Source organism: Struthio camelus, chromosome 21, assembly GCF_040807025.1.
Source record: "Struthio camelus isolate bStrCam1 chromosome 21, bStrCam1.hap1, whole genome shotgun sequence".
NCBI lineage: Eukaryota > Metazoa > Chordata > Aves > Struthioniformes > Struthionidae > Struthio > Struthio camelus.
In genome coordinates this window covers 5516519-5540554 of record NC_090962.1, presented here as the reverse complement: position 1 = coordinate 5540554, position 24036 = coordinate 5516519, and the positions used below count along the sequence as shown (strand labels likewise).

Sequence of the window (24036 nt, the reverse complement as noted above, 5' to 3'; positions counted from 1 at the left end):
ATTAGAGCTTGTGTCATAATTGGAGAGTATGAACCCACCTCACCTTCAGTCAGTTTGGAGAGGCTTAAGCTACCAAACCTACCAGCTGCTACAATTTGAGAGCCTCTCTACTGCACAGGCTGGAGGTAGAAGGGACAGAAGGCACCATCAGCAAGCCAGAAACAGTTTGTATTCTGCAACCAATATCATCCATAGCTCTTGGTAGCCCAAGGAGGAATCCTCTTGCGCAAAACAGGTCTCAAACTATGTTTGATGCATGCTATGCAACAAGTTCAGCTAGATAATCAAGGCCCTGACCACAGCTGAAAAGTATCTTAGCAAACCTGAATCTATTTTAAGAAACACGAGTATTGCATAGTAAAGAAGGTGGCTGTAAGCCACATTAAAGTAGGAAAGCCAAGGCTGGACTGTCACCCCAAATTTCATTCTACTATGGCTGGAACAGCCATTTCCAGGCACCAGTAGCAGATGCGCAAGATGGCAGGTTCCCACACCCTACCACTTGTGGGTATAGCTGCTGCTCACCCTCCTCCCGTACATAGCTCTTAAAGGCCAGCTTTGATTTGTTATTCTCTTAAGCAAAGACAAGGCCATCACCCTTTGCTTTAACTGCTTGGGATGGGTTCTCTGGAATAAGCCTAGCATAAGGAGGCTAGGTAGGAAGGAGGTCTGATCATGTCATGCATATAAAAACCAGCACCAAGTAATATTGAATAAAGTTTATTAGGTTACTGAATATTATCTACAGCCATAAAATAGAAAGTGAGAATTTAAAATTGTACAAAGCAACATACTAGGGAAGTGAGAGGAGATGGAGACAAGAGAGCGCAAAGAACATTAGAAGTGGGAAGAACACAGAGGCTTCCCTGGAGTTAACGGAAGACACTGGTTCAAGTTGAAGGCAACCAGATAGGGCTTCATACACACTGAATTTTCTTGTGCAACTTGTGTCCCACCCTGTAACAGAAACTAGTACAAACCCCTATGTTAAAAAAAAATATACAAGATTATAAAAAGGGGCGCATCACACCCCACCCAGTCTTGGCACCAATTCTGTGCTTTAAAAAATATACTATGCAAGTAGTTTATTTTTAAAAAAGGTACCCTACAGCAGCTGTTTAAAACATGGTTCTTATACATACACCACAAATATATATATTAACATTTTCAACCACTAAACTCATTTGTACCTACACAGAACTGAAGGAATAACTCAAGAGCAAAAAAAACACCCAACCACACAAACATTTTTTCAAGACAAAGAAATGTGCAAAATAACCCCAGAAAGGCAGCATAGTAGCCTGTGGAGACATCAAGAGAGCGCTCTGATCCTCTCTTTCCTTGGCTACTGAGGCAAGAATCTTTATTTGGGATGTGCTGATTTTGCCTGAATTGCTTGTCCTGTTGTTTATTGCAGTTCCCCCCTCCTGGCTCTGGAGGGGTTCCCTTTCTTCTTCCTGGGCCTGAAGGTCACCCCCACGTGGCTCTGTTAAAGCCTCACAAGTTACGTTATTCTGCAGCAGCCACCAGCTTCTGGATTTCTAGTCTGCTGATGGCAATTCTGCAGCTACACTGCTACCTCCCTCTCTGGGAGATCTTCCCATTCCCAAGCAAGGAACAGGGAGAACTATTCCCGCTGCATAGCTGAAAGGAGATTAGGCTCATGGTCTATGACAGGACAAAGCCTGGTTTGGAGGACTTTAAGCAGCTTTAAAAGAATACCCTGGCAGAGACATTAGAGGAACACTTCAGTATGTGTTTCTAAAGCCCTAACAGAGAGAGGCTATACAGAAAGCAGACTTAAGAAGGCAAGGCCTGTAGCTGTGCAACGAGTCTCAGCTCAACCAGCCTGGCTTATATTGCAGGACAAGTTTGTCCTTTCCCTGTCCCCACACTGGCAAGGAACCCCCTTACTCCCTGACTTAAAACTGCAGTTTTAAGTCAACAGAAAGAAGGCAAGTGAAGACATGGGATGACTGCTCAGTCAGCAGAGTCACACCCACTAAGAAAAGGCAGGACAAACAGCAGGAGAACTGGGACAGCAATAATGGCAGAAACAAGTAAGCAAGATTCACTGTCTATTAAATAACCTCAGAACATGTTGAGAAGTCCTGACAGAGACAGGCAGACATCAGCTACGTAACCGCCTTCTCAAACTGAAGCGTCCTGGTGGAAAGGTTCTTGGTTTTGGTGTTTCAGGTTCTTGTTGGTTTTATATATGTATTTTTTTTTTTTTGGTTTTAACATCCCACTGGTAATTCCTCTTGGTATTCCAGACTCTTCCCAACTCTGCTGGCCACCCTGCGCCTTTCCGTTCTTAGCACCTGGTCTTAAGACCTCCACTCTACTGACTTCCCTTCCCCCAATCCATGCTCTCCCCTTTGGCTGGCACAGAGGAATAATTCACTCGTAGGCTCTACAACCCAAAGGATCCAGTACAGCCTTTATCCGGAGAAGCAGGGAAGCACAGAGCTTCTGTAAAGGTTCCTTTCGCAAGTGTGCTGGAGAAGCAACTTCCAAAGAACAAAATGCTCATTTTACTTGTGAAACAAGGATTATTTGAGAATTCGCTTTAGCGCTGACAGGGGTACTTTGGCCAAGGAGTTCCAACAGTAGCGATGGCGTGAGGGCGGCAAACCCGTTGACCAGTGGGTCAGCTCCAGATTTTTTGCCTTGGTTCCAGCTCTGTCCTTGAACATGAAGGTCATTGGTAGAGCAGATAACTCTTGAGGGAAGCTGGCAGTGGCAGTGTAGGGATCTCATTCAGTCTTTCCTTGCCCAGAGCAAGCCTCACAGCTCGCCGACACAAGTCCATCAGAGGCAGTGGTTCAGCTGGAAGAAAAACACCCAAAACATTAGCCTCCCAACTCGTAAGCTACACATTCACTTTGCTAGCTCTAAAAATCCCCAGAAAGATATGAACAGAAGTAAATGCTGGGCCTGTTCACAAGACCCAAGACATTCGGCACTCAATCAGCAACATCAGCATGTCAAATACACAGGCAGAGGATGACTTTCTGTAGACGGTATTTAGAGCTACACATTTGTGTGAAGGAAAAAGCATTAGAATCACTTAAGGAAGTTCTCTCTGCAATACCAATGAAGTCTGAAAACATACGTCTTTAGCTTGTGCCTCTCATGGCAGTATCCAAAAACCTTTGTAAGAGGTTCACTAAAAATAAAAGACTACAGCACGGTTTGATAGCACTTTGTGATATAGGTACACAGAAAGAACTATGATTTGTGTTTCTTCTCTAGTACTATGACAGCTGTCAACCCCTTCATTTCCACCACATGATCCCCATGAGAAGAATAAAGCCATCTGTTAAGCATCATGTCACTACACTTGAACATAGTGTGACAGCTTCCATCAGAGGAAGCTCTCCTGCATCATAAACACCTAGGAAAATGACAAGCTTTTGGCTACCATTTCTGCATCCTATACTTTAAACACTAAACAGGATAATACTAATTTTTCAAACATGGCATATTGGGCCCTTTGATGCTGAAGAGTCATTCACAACATAAAGGGGACTCCGAGGTCAAAGCTAGAGTGAACACAGAGCTGCACAGAAGGGAGAAGGGATTTCCACCCCCCCCCCCCCCCCCCCCCCCCCGCAGCTTCTGTTCCTGAAGCTGCCCAGGCTCACCTACGCACAGCACATTGCTCAAGGCTGAAGGGTCCCACTCGCCCAGGACACAGCTAAACACAAAGGCATCCTGAATTAAGGAGATCACTAGACAACCTTTAATACCTGAGTACTTGGCATGCACCATTTAAAAATTTCCTTTAGAGACATCTCAGACCAGAGACACCTAAAAAACATCCACAGGAATGGAAATGCTTGCCTGGGAAGCTACAGTTTTCAGGAACTTTAATAGGTGCCAACTGCTCTAACTGCCACTGCTCCAAGCCAAATTAATTTACTTCATACAGCAGTTTTGAACAGCTGAGACAGTGAAAGCTTAATTCTCCTGGACATGATCACGTTACTGCATTTCTTACCAGTATTCATTCCACCAGTAAGATGGATAAAACCCCTTCCTTCCAGGTTCATAGACCAGGGAGCATTGAAAAGCTCAGACAGAAGTGTTGTCAGTAGCCTCCAATCAGGCCACATCCCGATTCTACTCTGGAAAATGAAAATACTCAGACTGCTCCATGTAGAGAACATTTCCAGTGAAAAAGCAGACAGCTAGTTTTTAATCCCTTTTTCAGCAAAAAGTTTGTGAGGAGTCTGCTAACTGAGGAGGAACGTGGTAGTGAAGTCAGGAATCACGCTCTTGAATTGGGCTGTCTCCCCCTCAAGTTCACAGCCAAAGAGCTCAACTAATGCCCTGTGTCCCCCATTACAGATCACAGACTGTTAGCTGCTGCAGGGGAAGCTGCAGTACAGTGCTTTTTCTAGCAGTTCTCCCAGTGCTTCAACCATTAATTATTCAAGGTGTTATTCCTCTCTGCACATCCCTTCAGCAGTGATAGCTGGGTGGACATCAATCAGCAAATAGATCCATCAGGGCAGCGCTGCTTCATCCCCAGCCCCACCATTAGTCACATCTGCTCCGCCTCATGAAGTGACAACAGCCCCACAGCTGCTCAGCACCTTCAGGCAGAGCATAGCTGCACCCAGCCCAAAGCACTGCAGGTCTTGCCTGCTAATGACCTACTCCAAGACCCACACTGCCTCTTCTGCAGGGATGGGTCTCCGTACAGCAGCGCTGCACGTCTCGGCTCTGGCTGCAACACTGCCAGAAGAATCCATTATTGGCAGCACTCCTTTGGTACTTTCCAGTGTAGCTTATTCTTAAACTGCTGGGGCACAAATATGCTGGCGTCTAGGTCTGTCCCATCTCCTCCTGCTCCACGTAAAGATTGCTTCAATACAGTCACTGTGCTGAAGCGCACAGTCCTTGTCTAGCCAACACCCAGGACAAGGGGCCCTGACCTTCAAGGCCTATAAGCATTAGCATAACAAACACATTCCAGTTTAATGGCCTTAAAAAGAGGATCTTCTTCCCAAAGAGATGAAGAACTTGATCCTCATCTAGTTTGCACTGATAACCCAGTCTGACAAAAGATAGACCAAGAAAGCAAGCACGCATGTGTCTGACCTCCTTTCATTCACTAGCACTACAATCACTGGACACAGTGCGGCTATTGAACACTCAGAAGTGGTTAGAGCCAGACACCTTCTTTCTATCTGTGCCAAAATAGCATCCTGTCATTCCTGGCCTCATGCCCATGATTCGCTTCTATGCTGAGAGCACATTACAACCAAATCCAATACAGGAGGTGGCTGTTTCCTTGCTAAGTGCAGTTCTGTGCCGACAACTCCACAGACTTGCTGGCTCTGAGGGGAGCTGCAGGTTTTGGCTTTTGACCCTTGCAAAGCCTGGTTACTGCAGCTCCTGCCGTTCCTTCAGCCATTGTGTGGCAGAACGAGCTGGGCTCCTTCCTGCTGGTGTGAGCAAGCGTTTTGCCAAGGGCTCTCAATTCAAGAATCCGATTCTCCAGGGCTGTTCCGCTATTCCTGCTCTGAGCTCATCTGCTAAAAGCTGATAGGAACAGGGTTGGCTGCAGGAAAAAAAGAATAAAGTAATTTGTGGGAGGCAGACACCTATGCTGAGCACTAAGAGATGGTGTCTTAACTTAACATGCACTTAAGTACTTAACATCCACTGTAGACACTGGAAAGACCTTTCCACCTAATCACTCCAGTCCTGCAAACAGAAAATAGTAGCAAAAACCAGCTGAACAATACCCCTACTTGAGGGACAGCACCAAACTCAAGAATTCCTCCAGAGCTAAATCTTCCTTGGAAGAGATCAGTTATGTTGTGGCTCGTGATGGAGACAGCAGCCACGATAGAGCATCTCAACAGATAAACATAAGGACTTAAGTCAGTTGCTTCTTATAGAATTTAGGCATTAGATACTCCATGACAGAATAAGCTGAATATTCAAGACTTGTGTCCCATCACCCTGGTTTTTAACCAGTTTTGAGACTCAACAGCTGGAGAGCCAAGAAACACAGCAGAACCGTTCAGATCTTATTCCTCACGTCTGACAAGCCAAACTGCAAAAGACTAAACTGTGCAGACTTCCACTTGGATCCAGCTTGGTCCAAGCTTTACCAGTGCCCTGGGAATACCCTGTTGCATGCAGATGTTCACTTACTTCAACACAACCAAATAGGACTTACCTAACTTAAAGTACCTTCCTCCTGAAGTATCGTCAGGAGATTATGCCTATAACCCCAGTGGTTAAGGAGAACTAGGAGTTTAACAGAGGTGTTTAAGCAGCATGAGATGCTATCTGGTGCCTTTTCCTTTGGTCTCTGAACAACATGCACTGCTTTCAGCCTGCAGGTCTGTGGATCTAGGGTACCTCCGCTTGGTCTTGCCGAGTTGAAGCATAATTCTCGAAGCATTTGTGGATTTAGCTCTTAACCCCTTAGCAAGGCTTTTCGGGTTATTCTGTGAGAGTTCTTAAAAAGAAAGTTTGTCCTAGCTGAATTTTGGTGCCTAGTGCCAGCTTTACTGTACCTCATGTCACCAGTGCCAGGAGTTTGCCGTTGCTGGCCCAGCATTAGAATAAACACATTCTGCTCACAAATAAAGGAATCCAGTATGCTACAGCCTTTGAGCAGACACTGCTCTGGAATGCAGGGGAAGCACACTACCCTTTTCATAACAACTCTGCCAAATGTATTTCAGTAACAACATAAATTCAAATTTTAATCCACTTCCTTCACCTCTTCCTCCGCCCCACCCATATGACTGAGTCAGGCAGGCCCAATGGGAACCTCTGACTACGAGAGAGAACAGACTTTTCTGCACATTTGGACAGCCAAACCTATTACTAAGCTTAGCTAGGAATTGATGTCCCTCTTAGAAGACCTGGCACAAACTGTGCTGGCTACAATACTCAGCCCCACAGTAGAAATCAGCACTTCCTGCCCTGAAAGCAGCAAGAGAATAAGCTACTTTCTTGAACGATGTGATGTTCCCATTTGACCAGACAGCAACAAGTCTTCCCGTTCTTGCCTGCAGGGGATTTTAGGAGTCCCTTCATCAGGCATCTAAGGAAAGTGAGTGCGCCTCAGGGACTGCTCCCTGTAGAGAAGCACCAGGATTACACTGCAAACAATGCAACCTTCAAAAGGACATCCCTGCTGAGATTTTAGTAGCAATACAGAAACAAAAGCTTGTCAGCTATCCAGATAGATAGCCAGCAAGTAGCCAATAACATCTTCCCCTGCCATACTATCTTTCCATGCCCTGCTTGCTCCCTGCAGTGCCATGGTAACAACACGTGTTCCCAGCTCCTTTGAATCAGCCCTTAAGGATTCATAGATGTAGCTAGCCCCAAGGCAGACACAAAAACCTCACCCTCTAAAAGCCCTCCTGGGGGGGTGGGGGGGGGTGGTGACCCTGCACCTAAGTAGCCCACAGATCTGTGCTATTTGAAAAAAAAAAATACAGGGAGTTATACTCACGGTCAAGTCCATTCAAGTAGCGCATCCGTATTTCACAGTGCCCCCACACTGCGCTTACCACTGGATATAGCTTTTTCCCTTTGAGTCCCCGAAACGCAACACCCATGTATTGCCCATCTACAATGAAGCTCAGTGTCCCATCGTCCATGTCCAGAACAACGAGGAAGGAGTCCGGCACAATGAAAGTTTCATCTGGTTCTAAGAAGGCAGGGTAGGTTTTACTGGGCTGGTTCTTCCCATCGTGGTACAGTCGGTTGCGCCCAAGGTCCCACCCCCAAGATTCGTGGTTATTTCCCACAAGTGTGGTATAACCTACAGAATGCAAAGGGGCATCTGCTGTTGCCACCCCTACCACAGCATGCGTGCCTCGCTGCCTCATCGCCCACGTGATCTGCCACACGTGCAGTCCTCGTGTATATCCCACTTTGCCTCTGATGGCGTCTGTGCTCTGAGCCACCGGATGCCGGTGAAATATGAGTTTGTCATCCTCTTTCACAAAGACATTCAGCGAGCGGTCATCGTTGTTCCATGAATGCAATAGCTGGACTTCATAGGATACCGGAGGCATGTCCAGTAGCAAGTCCAAACGTGTGGGTTTGCTGTAGTCGAGTCCCTGGAGCTCCTGCTTCAGTGGCCTGTATACAGGGTCCCTCATATCCACAGTCTTTATCCCACCTGTGACCTTCTGACCCATTGTGTGTTCCGATTTTGCCTATTTATAGGCTCCCCAGGCAAGCTCATCAATTTACCCTGCTGCTCCTGCTGTCATTCAGCCCTGCAGAAAAGGTTGCTAGGAGACCTTGTCAAGATGTGCACTGGTCAGTATTGCCTAATGGATGGAAAGAAAAACAAGAGAGTTAAACATTAGCACATACAGCCTTGTAGGCAACATTTACAGAACACTTGCTCCGTTTAGCCTGCCAGCTCCCCCTTCTTGTCCGTGAGGGAGCAAGGGTAATGCATACCATTTACGCAGTACACCACGCACAGCAGAAAGTGCTATACTCTCTAAAATTCTGTTTGATCCATATGCTAAGTCTCCAATATCCTCTTCAGAAAGGTGCTTGAATTTCTGCTCCTCTGCTTAAGGGGGGCGCGGACGCAGAGCCACCAGAGCTCATCTTCCCTTTGCAGGGAGCACACTGCTCCTTATGACTTATTACTGCACCATTAAGCCTCAGGTAATCAGGCTGCCTCCAGCTACCCTTAGTTTCACATCATGGTGACCCATGTGCTGTCCAGGCTAGAAGAAACCCTTCCCTTAAGTTTTCCACACAGAAGACCTGGAGCCCGAGGCACAGTAATGCTAGAGACTTACATCCCTCCTGATGGTCTTCAGTAGGTAGGAAGGCTGAAAACAATGTCTTTTATAAATATAGTTTTGCCTAGTCTCCCAGCTCTAGTTCATACCCACAGGCCAAGCTGAGCAAGACAGCCCAGTGAGGGCCCTGGCTGCCTGCTGGCATGTACTATACCAGCTCCTTCCACCCACCTTGGAGTTCCTTTCCAGTTGGATACGCCGAAGCCATCTCTACAGCTCCCCACAAAGGGGTCAAAACACAAAGTATCTAATACTCAAAGAAAAAGTTCCAAACAACTCCAGTCAATTTTCTTCTGCTGTAGAGATGTCGGAACTAGCCTTTTGAAGGATACCATTCAGTAAGAGCAGCTTTCCCTATAGGGAATGGAAAGCAGGCTTCATTTCAGGAGGGATGCATTTGTGTTCCAGCTCGAGAGGATCACCACAGGCTGGCAACGAGAACAGGCACTGCAAAAGCCTAGTACCGACATTTTTCCAGGGGCCAGAACAGCTCATTCATGCAACAGCAGCGCACCGGTTCACCACCTGGTGTTCTTCTAGCCGGTACTCCGGCAAGTGCTTCCTTTGCAGTGCTCTCAGATCTCACACAGAGACTAGATGAAGATGACTAAATTCCAGACTTCCTTTTTTGGCTGACAGTTGCAAAGCAGAGTTCTTAGGGAACCTCCAGAATGCAAGCATCCCTTAGAGTAAACATTACATATTGCAAACATACACACAGAGGGATTGCCTCGTGCTGTCATCCATCCATACATAGCTTTTTCTTCCCTCAATGCTTAAGCGGCTCAAAAAAAAAAAAGCATTCAAAACAATCACCCAATAGCAGTCGTCAAACAAGGCAGGAACCAGGCAACAACACTCCTCCATCTGGAGAGTTACAAACCTTCCACGGATCAGGCAGCAAAACAGCTAGCAGCCACTGATACTGGTCTGAGGAAATAATTCCCTTCAACCCCACTCCAGCTTTGCAAAGTACCTCGGAGACCTGACTGTGCAAGTCCGAAGCAGCAGACAAAATCCACTGTGCCCAGTCCTAAGGGCTGCACTGCCATGCAGCAGCCCTCAACAGTGCTGGTCCCACTATTCACTAGTTTAGAGACAAGCCGTACTTTTTAACTGCTCTCAAGTGAGCGGCATCAGTTGGGGCAGCTCCTCTTCTCCAAGAGGAGGAAAAAAATCCCAGCTTAAGATGCAGAGCCGAAGGGGAGGAGCAAGATTCTTCTCACAGTTGAGCAGTTTTCCTTCCAAATCTCAGAGAAACCTCAAAAAAAAAAAGTTTAAGCCAGTTAGCCTAGAGAGACTGGCTCACTTTGCATACCTTTTCCCCCCAGGACCACATCCACCCAAACAGCTCTGCTCTCACTCAGCAACACAAACAACCCTCTGTATGACAGCCGCCAAACTGGGGGCAGCTATTAGAAGAATTAAAAGTGGGAGGGGAGGGAACTAGCTTTCTAAGAAAAAAAGTGTTATTTTAACATTTCCTGGAGTGAGGCAATCACTCAGGGCTCCTGCCAGCTACAGTCACAACACTTACTCACAACCAGGACCTCATCTGGCATGGAAAATAGAGCATGAATCAGATCTGGTTTAAAAATAAGGTTACCGGACATAAGCAGCAAAACTTCAGCTAGAAGGAGACAGGGAAAGATTGTGTATGTTCTGGATTAGGGATCAATTCACCAGCTTCTCTACAGCGTTTGACTAGCAGCCCAGAGGACACAGTCGAAACAGCTCAAATCAGGTAGTTCTTAAAGAACCCCCCCGAAAACTACTTTCTTCCTTCCCTTCCCCACTTCTTTTTTGTCAAGTGGGGAGAGGAAAATCACCTTGAAGTTCTTTAAAAGGCACATCACTAAGCAGCAACATAGCTATTTCAAATAGCAGCAGTATGGCTCATCCAATGACCTCAGATGTATGGCACTGAGGGACAGAAAGCAGTTCATCAAACAACTCCCACTTAGATCAGACCCAGTTACCACATTAGCAGTTGATAAGATGGCAAAAATGGAGAAACCCTGTAGGGCCATCCAGTTAGCACCATCCACAACATCAAAACAAGTCCTGAAGAACGCAAGCCAGACAGCTGAGAATAAGCAAGTAACTAACTGCAAAACAAATTAACAGCGATGGCACAGTCACCAAATGCCAGCACCTCTTTAAGATGTCCTTATTCAGCCCCTCGGGGGGTTCTTTCCAATTCACTCCAGAGATGATATTAATACTTCTTCTAACTTCTAAGCATGAAAATTTCAGGGTCTATTTTGCCTTCCAAATCCAGACCTTGACACTAAGGGAGCACATCACCCCCCACAACACAGATGTGTCTGTTCTGCCCCACAGCTAGGGGGGCAGACAACACCTAGCACAGGTGCTTGGGCCCAAGCATTTCCATGACACACAGGCACTCCCAACCACTCCAAGGACAGCCTCCCTTCCTCTGTGAGCCTAAGGAACAGCAGCATCTCACACTGAAGGGACCAAAAAAGCAAGCTGACACTGACATGAACTGACACTCACATACACTATAGTGGTTGTTTCCTACAGACATTACCACAACATAGCAACAACTCCTACAAACCCGTCTAGGAAGTGGCTTGATCTGCCTTTTTCAACTCAGCACATGTACTGCAAGCAGCTATTCAAGGGTTTAACAGCAGTTCCTCTCAATCCTCCCCACTGTCCCATTTTCAAGCCTTTATGCCTGTGTGTACTCAAGCGCTCAGTTTTGGCAACTGAGGCTGACATCAACTTGGTTTCAGTGCAAGTCATCTGCTCAGGCTGGGAGAGAGACCATCAGGCTGAGATCGGAAGATCTGAATCATGTGTCCTTCTGCAGCGAGCACCAGATGAACCACCTGGCATTCCCAAGGCCTGTGGCACATGGACAGAGGCTGTCAACAAGGTGCTGGCTACAGCGCACTTGGAAGTCTACAGGCAAGTCCAGCTGTTGGAACATCGGTTAGGATAAAGGAACAAAACATTGGCAGAAGGAGGAGAGGCAGAGATTTCCTGAGAGCAGTACAGTACATGTGAGAACACTGCATAGGAAGCAACAACCAAAACAAAGCAGGCTGCCAGACTGCAGGAGTATCGGTGCAGATTGTTTTGGAGCCCAGAATGCTTGAGAAAAGAAAGTGCAGTTCTGCACTCCGGTTAGAAAAAACCCATGCCCTGTTCGTTTTTTTTTGCCTCCTGTCACCATAAGCTTCATGATATTTCTCAAGGCTGCTGCACCAAAGAGAATCAACACAGCAAAAGACAAGAGGCACTTCCAAAGCACGTTTGGCTGGGTGCTGTCTCACTGCCTCCTCTGAAGAGGAAGCAACCTTTCCTGAAGACAAGGATTATTCATCACATGCCTCAATTATGACTCTTTCTCCAGGCAGACTATTAACTCTAGATGAAGTGTTACAGTCAGGATACAGAAGTGAAATAGAGGGGGAAGGAAAAAGGAGTTGATTAGAGTGAAAGCAGGTCAGGTACTGAGCACTATATACCAAGACTGAAGTGCAGTTTGGCTCCTTATTAGGGCAAGGCAGCGATCCCTGCTCAGAGCGGGCTCCGGTGTTCCTGGCGCTAGCCTGGTCTAGAACTGCACAGTGGCACCTCACCCTACCCCATCTGGGGGCGCAATTAATTCCTCCATACTTTTAAAGGAAATTTTCTTCATGCACAAGACTACACACACGGGTGCTTTCCCTCAGCAGAACAGGGACAGAGAAGCTTAGCTCCAAACTTAATGGATTAATGCTCTGGCCAGCTTGATATGAGGTGCAGACAGCCATAAAAAGAAACATACTAGGGAATCAGCTACTCAAAGCCTTTGAATGGTTAGAGGTTTAAGTGCAGATGCAAACACTGAAAGTACTTTTTTTTTATTAAATAAATCCACCACATCAACCGTTCAGGTCTGCTGGAATTCTGCTCTGCTTTATAAACATAACCCCCTCCCCACGATGCTGTTTTGTTCCCATGCTATTTGCAGTTTTATTGTTAGCCTTCCAGACTTAAAAGCTTTGGAACACAATTAGGGTAGTCTGTCTCTGAGCAAAATGCTTACTGCTTTTTCAGGGAGAATTAGATCCCCCTCCAGTTTTAGCTGTTCAGAGCAAGCAGGCAATTTGCCATGCTAGAAAGACATGCCAGGTTTCAAAACAACCGCTTGCTAGAAATAGATCAAGGCAGGAGATAGCAAAGACATTTCAAGGGAAGGTGTCAAAGTCCCTGCTGCTGAATGGGGAGAAGACAGCTTTTACAAGGCTTTACAAAGAAAGGAATGGATACGGCAGCCAGGGCAGCAGTTGAGGTGTCCAGCCCTCCTTCTATTTAGGCATTGACATGAACTAGGCAAACTAAGTGCCTACCACAGACCTCCCCAAACTGAGGTAGTCATCCTGCTTTAATTCCTCTGCTTCTTGTCCCCCATTTTCCTAGGGCTGCTTGCCTTGCCCTTCTCCAACATACAATTCCTCCTCTCGTCCCACTCCAGACCTAGAGTCCTCTCCCTGACAGCTTTAGTAGGTTTGCCTGCAGTTTTAGTAGCGTCACTGAAGTGCTGCGCGCAAGAAAGCGGAGCCGTCCTGTGCGCCCAGGGCCACTCGTCCCCCTTCGGCAGGCAGGGACTGCTAGAACACAGCCAAGAACCCAGCTAGGCTGAGGCCATGCAGGTGGGCACTCTGGACTATCCACAGCAGGATATTTTGTGTCTCAATACGAACCCAAAATAGCTAGCATTTAGCAGAATAGTAGTTATTTCCCTAAGGTCCTCCAAAACCTGAGAGGACACCTTGTGCAAAGCTTGCAGACAGTAGTTTAAACAATACGCCTTAGAGAATCCATACAGCTAGATTCAAAGAAAGTCACCCGTGTTCAGAACGAGGCTGCTTTTTTGCTCCAGGCCTGTTCACCTCATTCCTACACGCACCAGCGTTCAAACCCATTCAGCTCATCTGAGCACGCTAGAAACGCAATCCAAACCATCACTACAGTGAACTTAAGCCAAAGAATACTCACCCGAGGTGCCCTCCTTGTTCTGTCTGAAGCCAAAAGGCTGTTCCCATGTCAGCCTTATCACATTGTGGGAGGTTATTTCAGGTAGCTACATCTCAAAGTAACACAGGCACTTGAAAAGGCTGCTGTGTAGATTTTCAGCTCCTTTTGGGAGCTGCTTCCACAGAAGCAACAGTCCTCTAAGTCCCAGTGCAACATCTCCCCACACGGCAAAGTCTTGGCACAAGCTGTTCGGAGGGGCTTGGTGTCTCTGCTGGTTCCATTAACCCCAACCCCGCCGAACCAAATCCTGTGCTGCCAAAGTGATGCCAAAGGCTCAGGCTAGACTGGGTGATGCAAAGTCCCAAAACGCATAGAGCAACCATCCAGCTGCAGCCCTTAGAGTTTTAGGCACAGCCTCTCCAAAGCAAGGGGAAATAAAAGGGTTTTTACAGGAAAGTGCCTGCAGTTGTTCAAGCACCTGTGAGGCAGTCACTTAGCCACTGAAAACATCTGTTTTCATGAGGTCAGGTATGGCAAACCATTCTTCAGTTGCCAACTACGCCAGAAGGAAAGAGCAGAAGCACTTCTAGACAGTTATGAAAAATTTTGATGAGTGTAGTTTGAGAAACTGGAGTTTCTCAAACAGGTCTTTCCCTTGCACTGCAGCTCAACACCTATAGGACAGCTGTCTGGAACATCAATATGTGATGGCCTTAAACATCCATACATGAAGGTCCTAAAATTCCTTGATTCCTGATTCAATTTTACTTTAAGTCTATTGGTTCTGGTAGTTCACTCTGGCTCCTTTTCTTCCCATAATATTTATACAGAATAATTCTATAGGGAAGAGGCCAGACGTCAGAGCAGCCAGAGTTTGGTAGGTGCTTTAAGAGACAATGAATCAGAGCCCTACCCTGAAGGCTTCCAGCCTAGAAAACACCTCATGTGAAAGAGAAAAACCATGTTGTGCACATGGCCATTTACTTTCTTCCTGCTTCGGAAAGCTGAACTACAGGATACCAAACAGCTCCTGCAGAGGAAGCTGTGAAAAAACCTGCAGCTTTGCCCAGGTTTCCAGACCAGCATTATTTTACTAGAAAAACATTAAGTAAACTTGGCCCATTTTCTTGGGCTGCACATTCATCACATAAGCCAATAAGCAAAGAAACTCAACTGATAGAGGCTGCATTACTGCTGATTTGCTGACTACACTGGGGGCAGCAGCTCACCTGGGGTCACCTTTCCCATCCCTCACAAGATTTTACATGCTGGTTGTGCACAAACTCCCCGCAGAGACCCTTCACACAGAGCCGTCCTCCCCCTTCTTTAACAGGGGGCTCCAGAAGTTACTTAAACACCAGAGCTTTTCGTCATGATGTTAAGAACGGATCCCTTGATCACATGCCCCAGATAACCAGCGCTACACTTTCCTTGGCATTAATTCTTAATATCAAAAACGCATCACTTTCTTTGTGCTGTGTACTTCTGCCTACTGCACAAGCTGATCACAGGAAATCTAGGACACCTCAAGCAGCCCTGAAGCAACCACTCCCCCAACATTCAGGCTTCAATACCCCCCTCCCCGCCCCCCAAACTAGAGACATAGCAAAACCTTGGGGGTGAGGGAGGAAGCTCACCTATGCAGCTGAAGAAGTCTTCCAGTGCTGTGTTAGCAGAGACTACTGAGCAGCTACAAACCAGATGACAGGAACAACTGCACTGACAACATGGTTAGAGGTAGTTTCAGAGTGTTGCAATTTTGCTTAGATCAGGGCTGGGCAGGCAACCCTCATTGCACAGCACTGGTTTTTGCAGCACTGGCAGCCTCTTAATTTACCTTGCTCTATGCAGCAAGAGAAGGTTGCCACAGAGGCAACTTCCCCAGCCCCACCTACCCAAGAGCAGCAGCTTGGCTCTGCAAGTTTAGCTGTTGTTGGCAGGGCTGCATGGCCTTTGTAGAAAGTGAAACCAGTCTGTGAGATCATGAGAGGGGTAGGGCAAGAAAGAAGAATCAAGAGAGATGGCACACGTCCCAGCAAACACAAAGGAAAATCCTCCACCAGAATAAAAGGCCACTGAAATAACCGTGTTCAAGATACGCCTGGGATGGGGAGAATGAAACTCTTAATATTTGGCAGTGCTTGTGGTAACTAGACTACAAAACTAACAAGCCACCACGCAAAGCCAACAGCCTCGTTCATCCACTGAGCTGCAAGTTCCATCTTGGACATCAAGAGCTCTGCTCTCCTCTACGTTAGGGAGCCAGCATAGCAACGCCCACCCAGAGACATACCAGTAAAGACTTCCGTCCGAGGAAGCCAAGAGCCTGTCATTGTACAACACCGCTAGGACTTGCGGCCATTAAAAACCTGTCCGTACCAATAAGCAATCCAGCGTTCCCCTCCTTGGGACGATCCAGACCGTTTCTGCAGAAAAATTTAAGTTGTTTTTTTTTTTTTTGGCAATGTTGCAAGGCAGCATGAGGAGGGCAGTGTGTCCTCTCATACTCCACAGAGCAGCTGGTTCTCTAGTGGAACGCTGAAATTATCCAGAACAGCACATCTAAATAAGTAACATCTGGAACGGCAAGAACTGCCTGTTAATCCTCTGCTAAGCAGCCACCCACAAGCGACCAACTCGAGGAAGTTTCCACTGTCCACCTACCTAGGCAGTTCCTGATAGCTGCAATGCTGTGCAACCTAGCAGAAAAGGCTGCAGAGCAGAAGAGAGGTTTACTTTGCAAAGCACTTGTACGGAGGGAAGGAAGTCGGAGAGGAGTTCCCCAGTTCCTGCCAGCCATGTTCTCTGCTGTTAAAGGCTAGTTACAAATGGCAATCCCGGTCACAGAGAAACTTAAGATATTTCTTTAAACAAAAAGTGAACTCCAGCTGTTCTTTCTCACAGAGGAAGCCTAGTGGATGTTTCAGAAAGGTCATTAGACCCTTCACAGCTCCGTTTAAGGTAGCTCCTAGAGATCACATAAATGCCAGCTGCAAGTTAAGGACCATGCACAGGCAGTGTTTCATCAAGGCTCTTTAAAGGAGCTTCTCAGAGGCAGATTCCAGCCACTTGCCTGCTCTGGCAATGCCATCTCTGGTGCACACCAAGCCTTAACAACTCCAAGTCTTGTCCATTTAAGTTCTCCTTTCTACTCAAACCCTGTACTTAAAGCTAGATTCTCTTGCCTAATATGCCCTCAGAATGACTACAGATTATGTAGTCTTCCACAGCCTCTCCCACTTACGACTAACATGTACTTGCAGGTATAGTGGCAGCACACCATACTGACAATAATGGCTCTGTCCAGGGGCACGATCCGTGATCTCTGATCCGTCCCACGTGCCTGAGCGCTCTGCAGCGTACACTTCACTGCCTTGTTTGCTTCCTAAGATGCTGAGCATCTATCTTTCCTTCCTTAAAGGACAAATGGCAGTGAAGTATCTCATCAGGACCTCTGCTCCCCTGCCTCCCTCTGAAGAGGCCATTATGTTCTTGGCATGATCAGGCAGCGCAGAAAGCTGCTCAGTACTTTGAACAGCACTCTAGGGCAATTCCTCTGTACCTTTTCTGAAGCTACTTGGAAGATGCTTTGTTCTCAGTATTCCAGCAGCACTACGAGGCAATGTAGGTTAAACAATAAATTTAAGCTCTATTGCTGGGTTTAGGTCTCTGCACTACCAACAGCATATAGTTTCTGCTTCTCCCCTAGTCTCCCACTGTGTCCCTTTCCCCTCCTCTATTCTTACTCACGGCCTGTGGCCTTTACAGAGCAAACACTGCTTAAATCGGGACAACGAGACTGTCTAGAAGTAGTTCATTTATTGGTAGTGTAACAGACAGGTGGTAAGAGGAGTTAAATTTGTTCTCATCTCGCAGCATACTGGTTGTACAACAGAGCAGAACTTAACTCCCAGCCCACTTCCCTAACGCTACGTAACACTACCATGCAGGCATGTAAGAGCCCGTACTGCAAGGCAAGCGGCATTACATGGCATAACAAGAAGGGTAACCGAGTTCACTGTGGCTTCTCTCAGGCCTTCTGGCCAAGTATGCACAGCAAGTAACAGAGTGAATGGGCCAGAAAGCCAGCTACTAAAGCTCTTCCCCCACAAGGCAGGATGGAGTCCTGAGAATTTACCATCCCACACTGAACTGACAGCTCCGCATCTTAGCCAAGTGCTGAGAAATTTAATCAGAGTCCCTTCCCATGTCCCCCATCTGCAGCTGCAGCAGTGACCTTCCTTACACCTCTCCCCTTTGCTCCTCTCTGACATCCTGCTGGTCCAGGATACTTGTTTGTAGCCAACTGGGGAAGTGCTATTTTCCAGAAGCAGCTTCAAACTATGGTTTCTAGCGACCATTTACAGGCAGCGCTTACACACCCAGAGAGCCAATTTGATAAGCTCAGGTTTCAGGTATAACTCGGCATCTGAATCACGCTTGGTGCCACAAGCCAGCCTGCCACACATTCGGAGGACAGTCAGCTCAGCTAGCAGCTCAGCCACCTGCCTGTGGCTCTCAAGCTAAAATGCAAACAGATGGATTGCAGACATCTTATTTTTAAGGCAGATGTTATGGACAGGTTATCATGGGGACACGTTCAGATGTGGCGAGCTGAGCCATAGCTCTGCACTCCAGATAGATTCTTTCTGAGGAAATAGCAAAAAGCTGTGGTTTGGCAGTTATGTCTGAGCCGAGACAGCACCTGTACATAGCGATATATGAGCAGGAAAGTCTGCGCAGCTCTCCTTTTTCCTGAGGAAAGCATAGGGAGACAAGGCAGCAAGGGCACAAAGCAACGCTGCCACTGCAGAGGGGGAGCCTGGAGGAAAAATAATAGGTTACTGCAATAATTAAGCTCTTACGTATAGCCCTATTCCTGCTCAAAGTGCTTTGCACACAGTTATCAGCACAGCCATTCTGCAGCGCAAGCTGTTTACAGCCGATTCACTGGTTTAAGCAGCTTGTTTGAGGCTGTAGTTCTCCAGCTACAACATGCTCCACTGGCATAGCAGGTTCTCCACATGCTTCAGCATGCAGACACCCATTTAGAGAAGACAGAAGTGCTAGATCAAATGCCTTCCAGGTCAGAAGAGACAGGCTTCTTGCACACCAGGGTCTTATGTCACTAGTCACATTTGGCAAAGCTGTTTCTTAGCTCATGGCACCACTTTCAGGCTAGACTCAGACGAGGGATTTTATTCTCATTGGGTTCTTGTCAAGAACCCATTTTCCTGTAGATAGGGTTTGCTTGTATTGAAATTAAGGTGGTCTGGCAGAACTATATGGAAAGATTCTCCCAGGTTGCTTCAGCATAGTCTTTGCTTTAAGAAACCACCCATGCCAATCTTGGGAGAGTTTATTCCAAGGAGAGAAACTAGGCTTACATGAACAGCAGCAGTCAGCCGCAGAAGGCACAGGCTTTTGCGGTTCCAGTTCCTTTCCATGCTCTTAGGAGATGGCTGAAATCTGCTTGCAGATTAAGCGCTATGGGAAATAGGTCACAGGCAGCAGGAAGAAAGGCTATACATAGCCCCTTTCTTAACCCTGTCCAGAGGATCACCTTTCTTATACCTTTGTACCTGCCTGCAGGCTTTCAGATGGCTTTCTCCTTATGCTATTGAAACTTTGCCTGTCAACAAGCACTGCTCCCAGAAGAAGCCTCATGCCTCAGTAAGGTTGAGGCTCTCGGCTTGGCACATTGCAAACACAGTTCCCAGTTCTATAAACAAGCTGCACTTGAAAGACAAGTTTGGGGGACTGAACTACCAGGCATGCTGTGTTTAACAGTGCTTGTCTTACAACTTTCCTGTTCTTTAGCAGCCACTTCGTGCCCCTCTACTACTGCCACACGTTCCTCAAATTGAAGAGTAGCCCAGTTTTAAAAAGTTCTTCTATAACTAGGGATTAGTGGAGTTTCTGTGCATAGGTGCCACACAGTATTGCCCTTCGATAAAAGCTCTTTCAGGGCCAAGGGCTGTCATTTTGGCTGTACAAGAAACCTAGCAACAGAGGCACCCTGCCAAATTCTAATGCAGCCAACAGGGAAGCATCTCAGAGGAGCTTTTCCAGAAGATCTCTTCTGCAGGTTAGATGGCTACTCAGGGAGAAGTTCCAGGTCTTGGGGGTCCTCCAGGGCTCTATATTCAGTCCATCCTCGCAGAAAGTTAAGAAAAGGACAAGTATTTAGACAGCCCATCTTTGAACCATGCCTTAGAATTTAAATAGCAAGAGTTATTACAGAGGATAAGTAAAAGATGGCCTGAGCAGCATCAGGGAAATTAAGAGGAACGAGACAAGGGAGTGGAAAGGTACCTGCTGCGGCAAGGTTAAGCCAGAACGCTTTTCCGTTTAGCATCCTATTCAACAGGATTTCAAACTCAGTCTAACTAGGTCGGGCAATTAGTCTGGAGCTTCTACTGAAAGTTGTTTTGGAACTGGAAAGAAGAGGGGGAGCAGGAACATACACACCCCTTCACTGGGGTTACTGGCAAGGCTAGAGGATTATCATCAAGCCAGGCCTCGTTCCAGTGCATTAAAACCACAGTCCAACCCTGCAGTAGAGCTGCTCCATTGGTCACTGTCTCTCCCCCAGCCCTTGCCATCCCACTCCCTTGCCCTGCTGTAGCAGCACAAGTAGCAATGCAGCCATACTGACGGCTGAACTGGAGAAACTAATCCAGGAAGACTCTGTTCAACCAGCTCCATTCTCCAGGCTCGTTCACTGCCCAGTCCTACAGACAGTTGCCCCCAGCTCACAAAACAGGCAGAAGCAAACAGCACTTATTTTAGCTGGCCATACCCTCAAGAAGTGATTTAACAGATAGAGCACTGATAGTAGTTCAACATGGGTGCTTGGGAGTACTCTAAAGCCAGTGCCCGGCCATTTCACTATGTATGCCTCATGTTTCCCCCCTCCTTCCCTCAAGCACTGGAGCTGTAGCATCAAGATAGACTGCATTTAGAAAGGCATTTCTTCCACTTTTGAGCAACCATGTTTTAAAGAGCAGATGTTTACATTCAAAGTTATTTGCATTAAAGAAATCCACATAATCCCTAGTGAGCCATGCTGCTCTTGCATAAGCACTCCTTGCTTTTTGCAATTTCACTGTTCACTGATTTGCAGTCTACACAGCCCTCTGTCCTGCCCTCATGTCCTTCTATCCAAGAACCACCTTCATTGATTAGCTTTGTCTGATGATCAGTAGATGGAGAAGGGAGCAGTGGGCAGACAAAAATGAAACTTCAAGGTTCCTACCTCTATCCAGAGTTTCAATTCCCATATCAAAAGCTCTTTTCTGGCCAGACTTCAAGATTGGCAAACAGAACCAGCCATCAGGACAAAGGCTTTGGTACCAAAACGCTCCTTTTCCCCTTGAAACAATGAACCACTGGTTTAATGCTAGTAGTAGCTATGTTAGCAGAAGGAATCCTTGGCAGAGTTCTCAGCAGTCACCTTACCAAAACTTCTCTTCTGCCTCCTCTCTAGGTGACAGCATGGTAAAGCAAAAAAGCTTGCAAATACCTAAATTAACAGTGCTGTATACATTTGCATCTTCTGCATCCCCTGCAGGTCAGGGGAGGTCAGCCTCCCATTTAGCTATCCTTTGCCTAGGAGGAGATTTTTAAAAGGCTATCTCACCTACTGTAAGTGTTTGAAGGAGTGGAGGAAGCAACATGGTTCCTAGATTGCTTGGGCTTGTCAGTCACAGGCTTAAGAGTAAAGCCATGGTGGAAGTGCTACTGGATGTGCTGGTGGTCTTGAAGTCTTCTGTTCCAGAACAGTTGCTTTGCTGCTTTCAAGGGGCTGAACAAGGCATTGCACCACACCTCCATAAACAAAGATCCAGTCAAGAGTTGAACAAAGCTGCACAAGTACTTATTACCTGTATAAGAACAGGAACTGAGCCTTTGCTGTAGAGCAAGTCACATGGACTTGGGGGGTTCCAGTCCTGAAAAGCAGCATTTTCTCAGATACAGCTTGAAAATGCAAGATACACAGCAGGTTGTCAGAACTTCAGGCCCTGCTCCTAAAAGGAGTAAAGCCTACTCCCTCAGCAGCCATGCAGAGTCCAGCAGGATCCTTTTCTCTTGGGGAAAACCATTTGCAGTTTGAGCTATTTTAATATTATTGTTGCCCAGCTACAGCCCTCTCCTTCCTCTTTTCATTTCAAGATGTCACAAGCCCTGCTAACAGAAAAGCAAAAATCCCCACAGCAGAGCAGCTGCCAAGCACTAGATTACTCAGCCTGTTACCCTCAAATAGGTTTATTGTGTCTGAAGCTTCAGCACATGCATCTACATCAAATACATCCACGCCAGAGGGAACTTGTGCAAATGTCATCAGGACTACGGAAACAGCACAGCTGGAACCTGGGCCATGCACTAGAGACATATTCTCAGTCCACTACAGTAGTGTCTCTCCACTCCCTCTAAGCAGAGGGTTGGATTCCTGCTGCACTACAGACACAGAAGATCTTCAAGAGGAAGAGGCAAGAACAGCACGTGCACTTACAGTAAGATCGGGGCCTTTGAGGAGGCACTAACGTCTGTTCCATTCCCACTTCATCGCCACTCAGCCTAGGGAGCTTCAGCCTGCCACTTCCTCAGATTTGAGCTTCCTCCATTTGAGAGAGTAGTTAAGTGCTACCAACCTACCCTGTAGGGTAGGGGAAAATGCTCTTAACGTGAGCAGAGGACCTAATGTGTTGCACACTTTTCATACTGTTGCATCACAGGGAGAGAATTAGGGAGAGAGGTGAAGACAAATGACAGCACCGCAGAGGAGGCCCCAAACTGCCTACCACTGAAGGTTATCAAACTCCAAGGCCAAGCACACTTGATACCCACAGCATTCAGTTCCTGTTCACAGAAAAGCTGCTTTGGCCCTGACATTAAGGAAAGCAACAGTTAGGTAAAGGAACTGTAAAACTGGAGAAGGAAAAGCTATCTCCCTCACCAGCTCAGCTGGCCTTCTCTTCCTTGCATTCAGTTGCGTTCCACCCCATCCACCTCCCTCCAAGTTCATCACTTTCATCCTCCTTTTTCCAGTCTGCACTCAGTCACTGAACTAAATGCTACTGCATTCCCACTACATTCAGGAGGATGGGATGTAGACAAACTGCCATTCCAGCCTACACACGCATGCCACTAATTTTCAGGGAGGAAATAACCAAGCCTCTCAGTCGGGAGCTAATGGGTTTCCTGACTCAGGATTTTGGAAGCCTTTTCTGCCTGGTCAAATCTGATGAACAGAAACAGTGATAATCAAAACATGAGACACAGGGAAATTCATTCTATGACCTCCCCAAATACCTTTTAAAGGACTCAATTCAGGGCCTGTGAATTCAGAAAGCAGAGGGAAACTGGATAGTCAGCTCCTAAAACTTATCAGTGGAGAGCAGACAACCTTCTGCTGCTCCCAGGGAAAGGATCCCTCAATTTTGCCTGTCTGCCACATTCTTTCAGCATCCCAGGGAGAACAAACAGCTAGTGAGAGGCCCTGCATTGCCCAGCCCACAGCACTGCATTAAGTTTTCAGAAGAGTCAAAGACATAGCATTGTGCCGAGTACTGCTACTTGCTATGAAAAAAATAAACTGGTGACTACAAATATGGCGACTACAGCACACCTCCTGATATTATGGAAGGATGGGCTCAGAGGCAGAAGATAAAGCAAGCTTGTGTGGCCGCTTTGAGAACCTAGAAACACTGGTATCCTTCCAACCAAGGACAGCCTGCTCCGAAGGGAAGATGCCATTGTCAAAGCAAAAGGACTTGCCACTAAGTGTTCAGTAACACCGCAGGATTGGGAACAGTTGTGAGATCAAGCTGTTTTTTAGCTCACCTTTGACATTGAAAAGAGACTAGACTGGACAAATCTCCTCTTAATGCAATTTTTTATCTAAACAATAGAAGTTTTAGTGGTGATGCTGAGACTTGTTTCAAGTAACTCATCTGCTCAGTGCTTCAGGGTGTATTTGTAGGACAGGAATTGGTTACAAGAGGTTCTTAGACAAACTTCCTTCTGTGAAATAAGCAATCAAAAACCCTAGACTACAGTCTGGCTCTGCAGGAGGTGAGCCCTTGTTGTCTATTTGTTGTCTAACAGCCTACCCACTTCTAGAAGTTAGCTCTGTTCTGACCATATTGCAGCAATATGCCTAGACACAAGCTTATTTCATAGAATGACAGAACAACTCAGGCTGGAAGGGACCTCAGGA

General features: G+C 46.7%; 1 protein-coding gene across 8 annotated transcripts in view; it reads right to left on the bottom strand.

Moving 5' to 3' along the window:
• Positions 1 to 704: 704 nt before the first annotated feature.
• Positions 705 to 24036, bottom strand: part of SPSB1 (splA/ryanodine receptor domain and SOCS box containing 1) — a 42346-nt gene continuing 19014 nt past the window's right edge. For 2 of the 8 annotated variants that reach the window (XM_068915865.1, XM_068915866.1), the window contains exons 2-3: positions 7499 to 8327; positions 705 to 2832 (exon numbers count right to left, since the gene is read on the bottom strand). In XM_068915865.1, coding sequence (XP_068771966.1) covers positions 2705 to 2832; positions 7499 to 8192 — 822 coding nt within the window. In that variant the 5' untranslated portion in view covers positions 8193 to 8327 and the 3' untranslated portion in view covers positions 705 to 2704. Of the gene's footprint in view, positions 2833 to 7498; positions 8328 to 8990; positions 10081 to 15451; positions 15740 to 16478; positions 16647 to 24036 lie in introns of those variants that run through there. The other 6 variants (XM_068915869.1, XM_068915867.1, XM_068915870.1 and 3 more) reach the window with 6 other exon arrangements.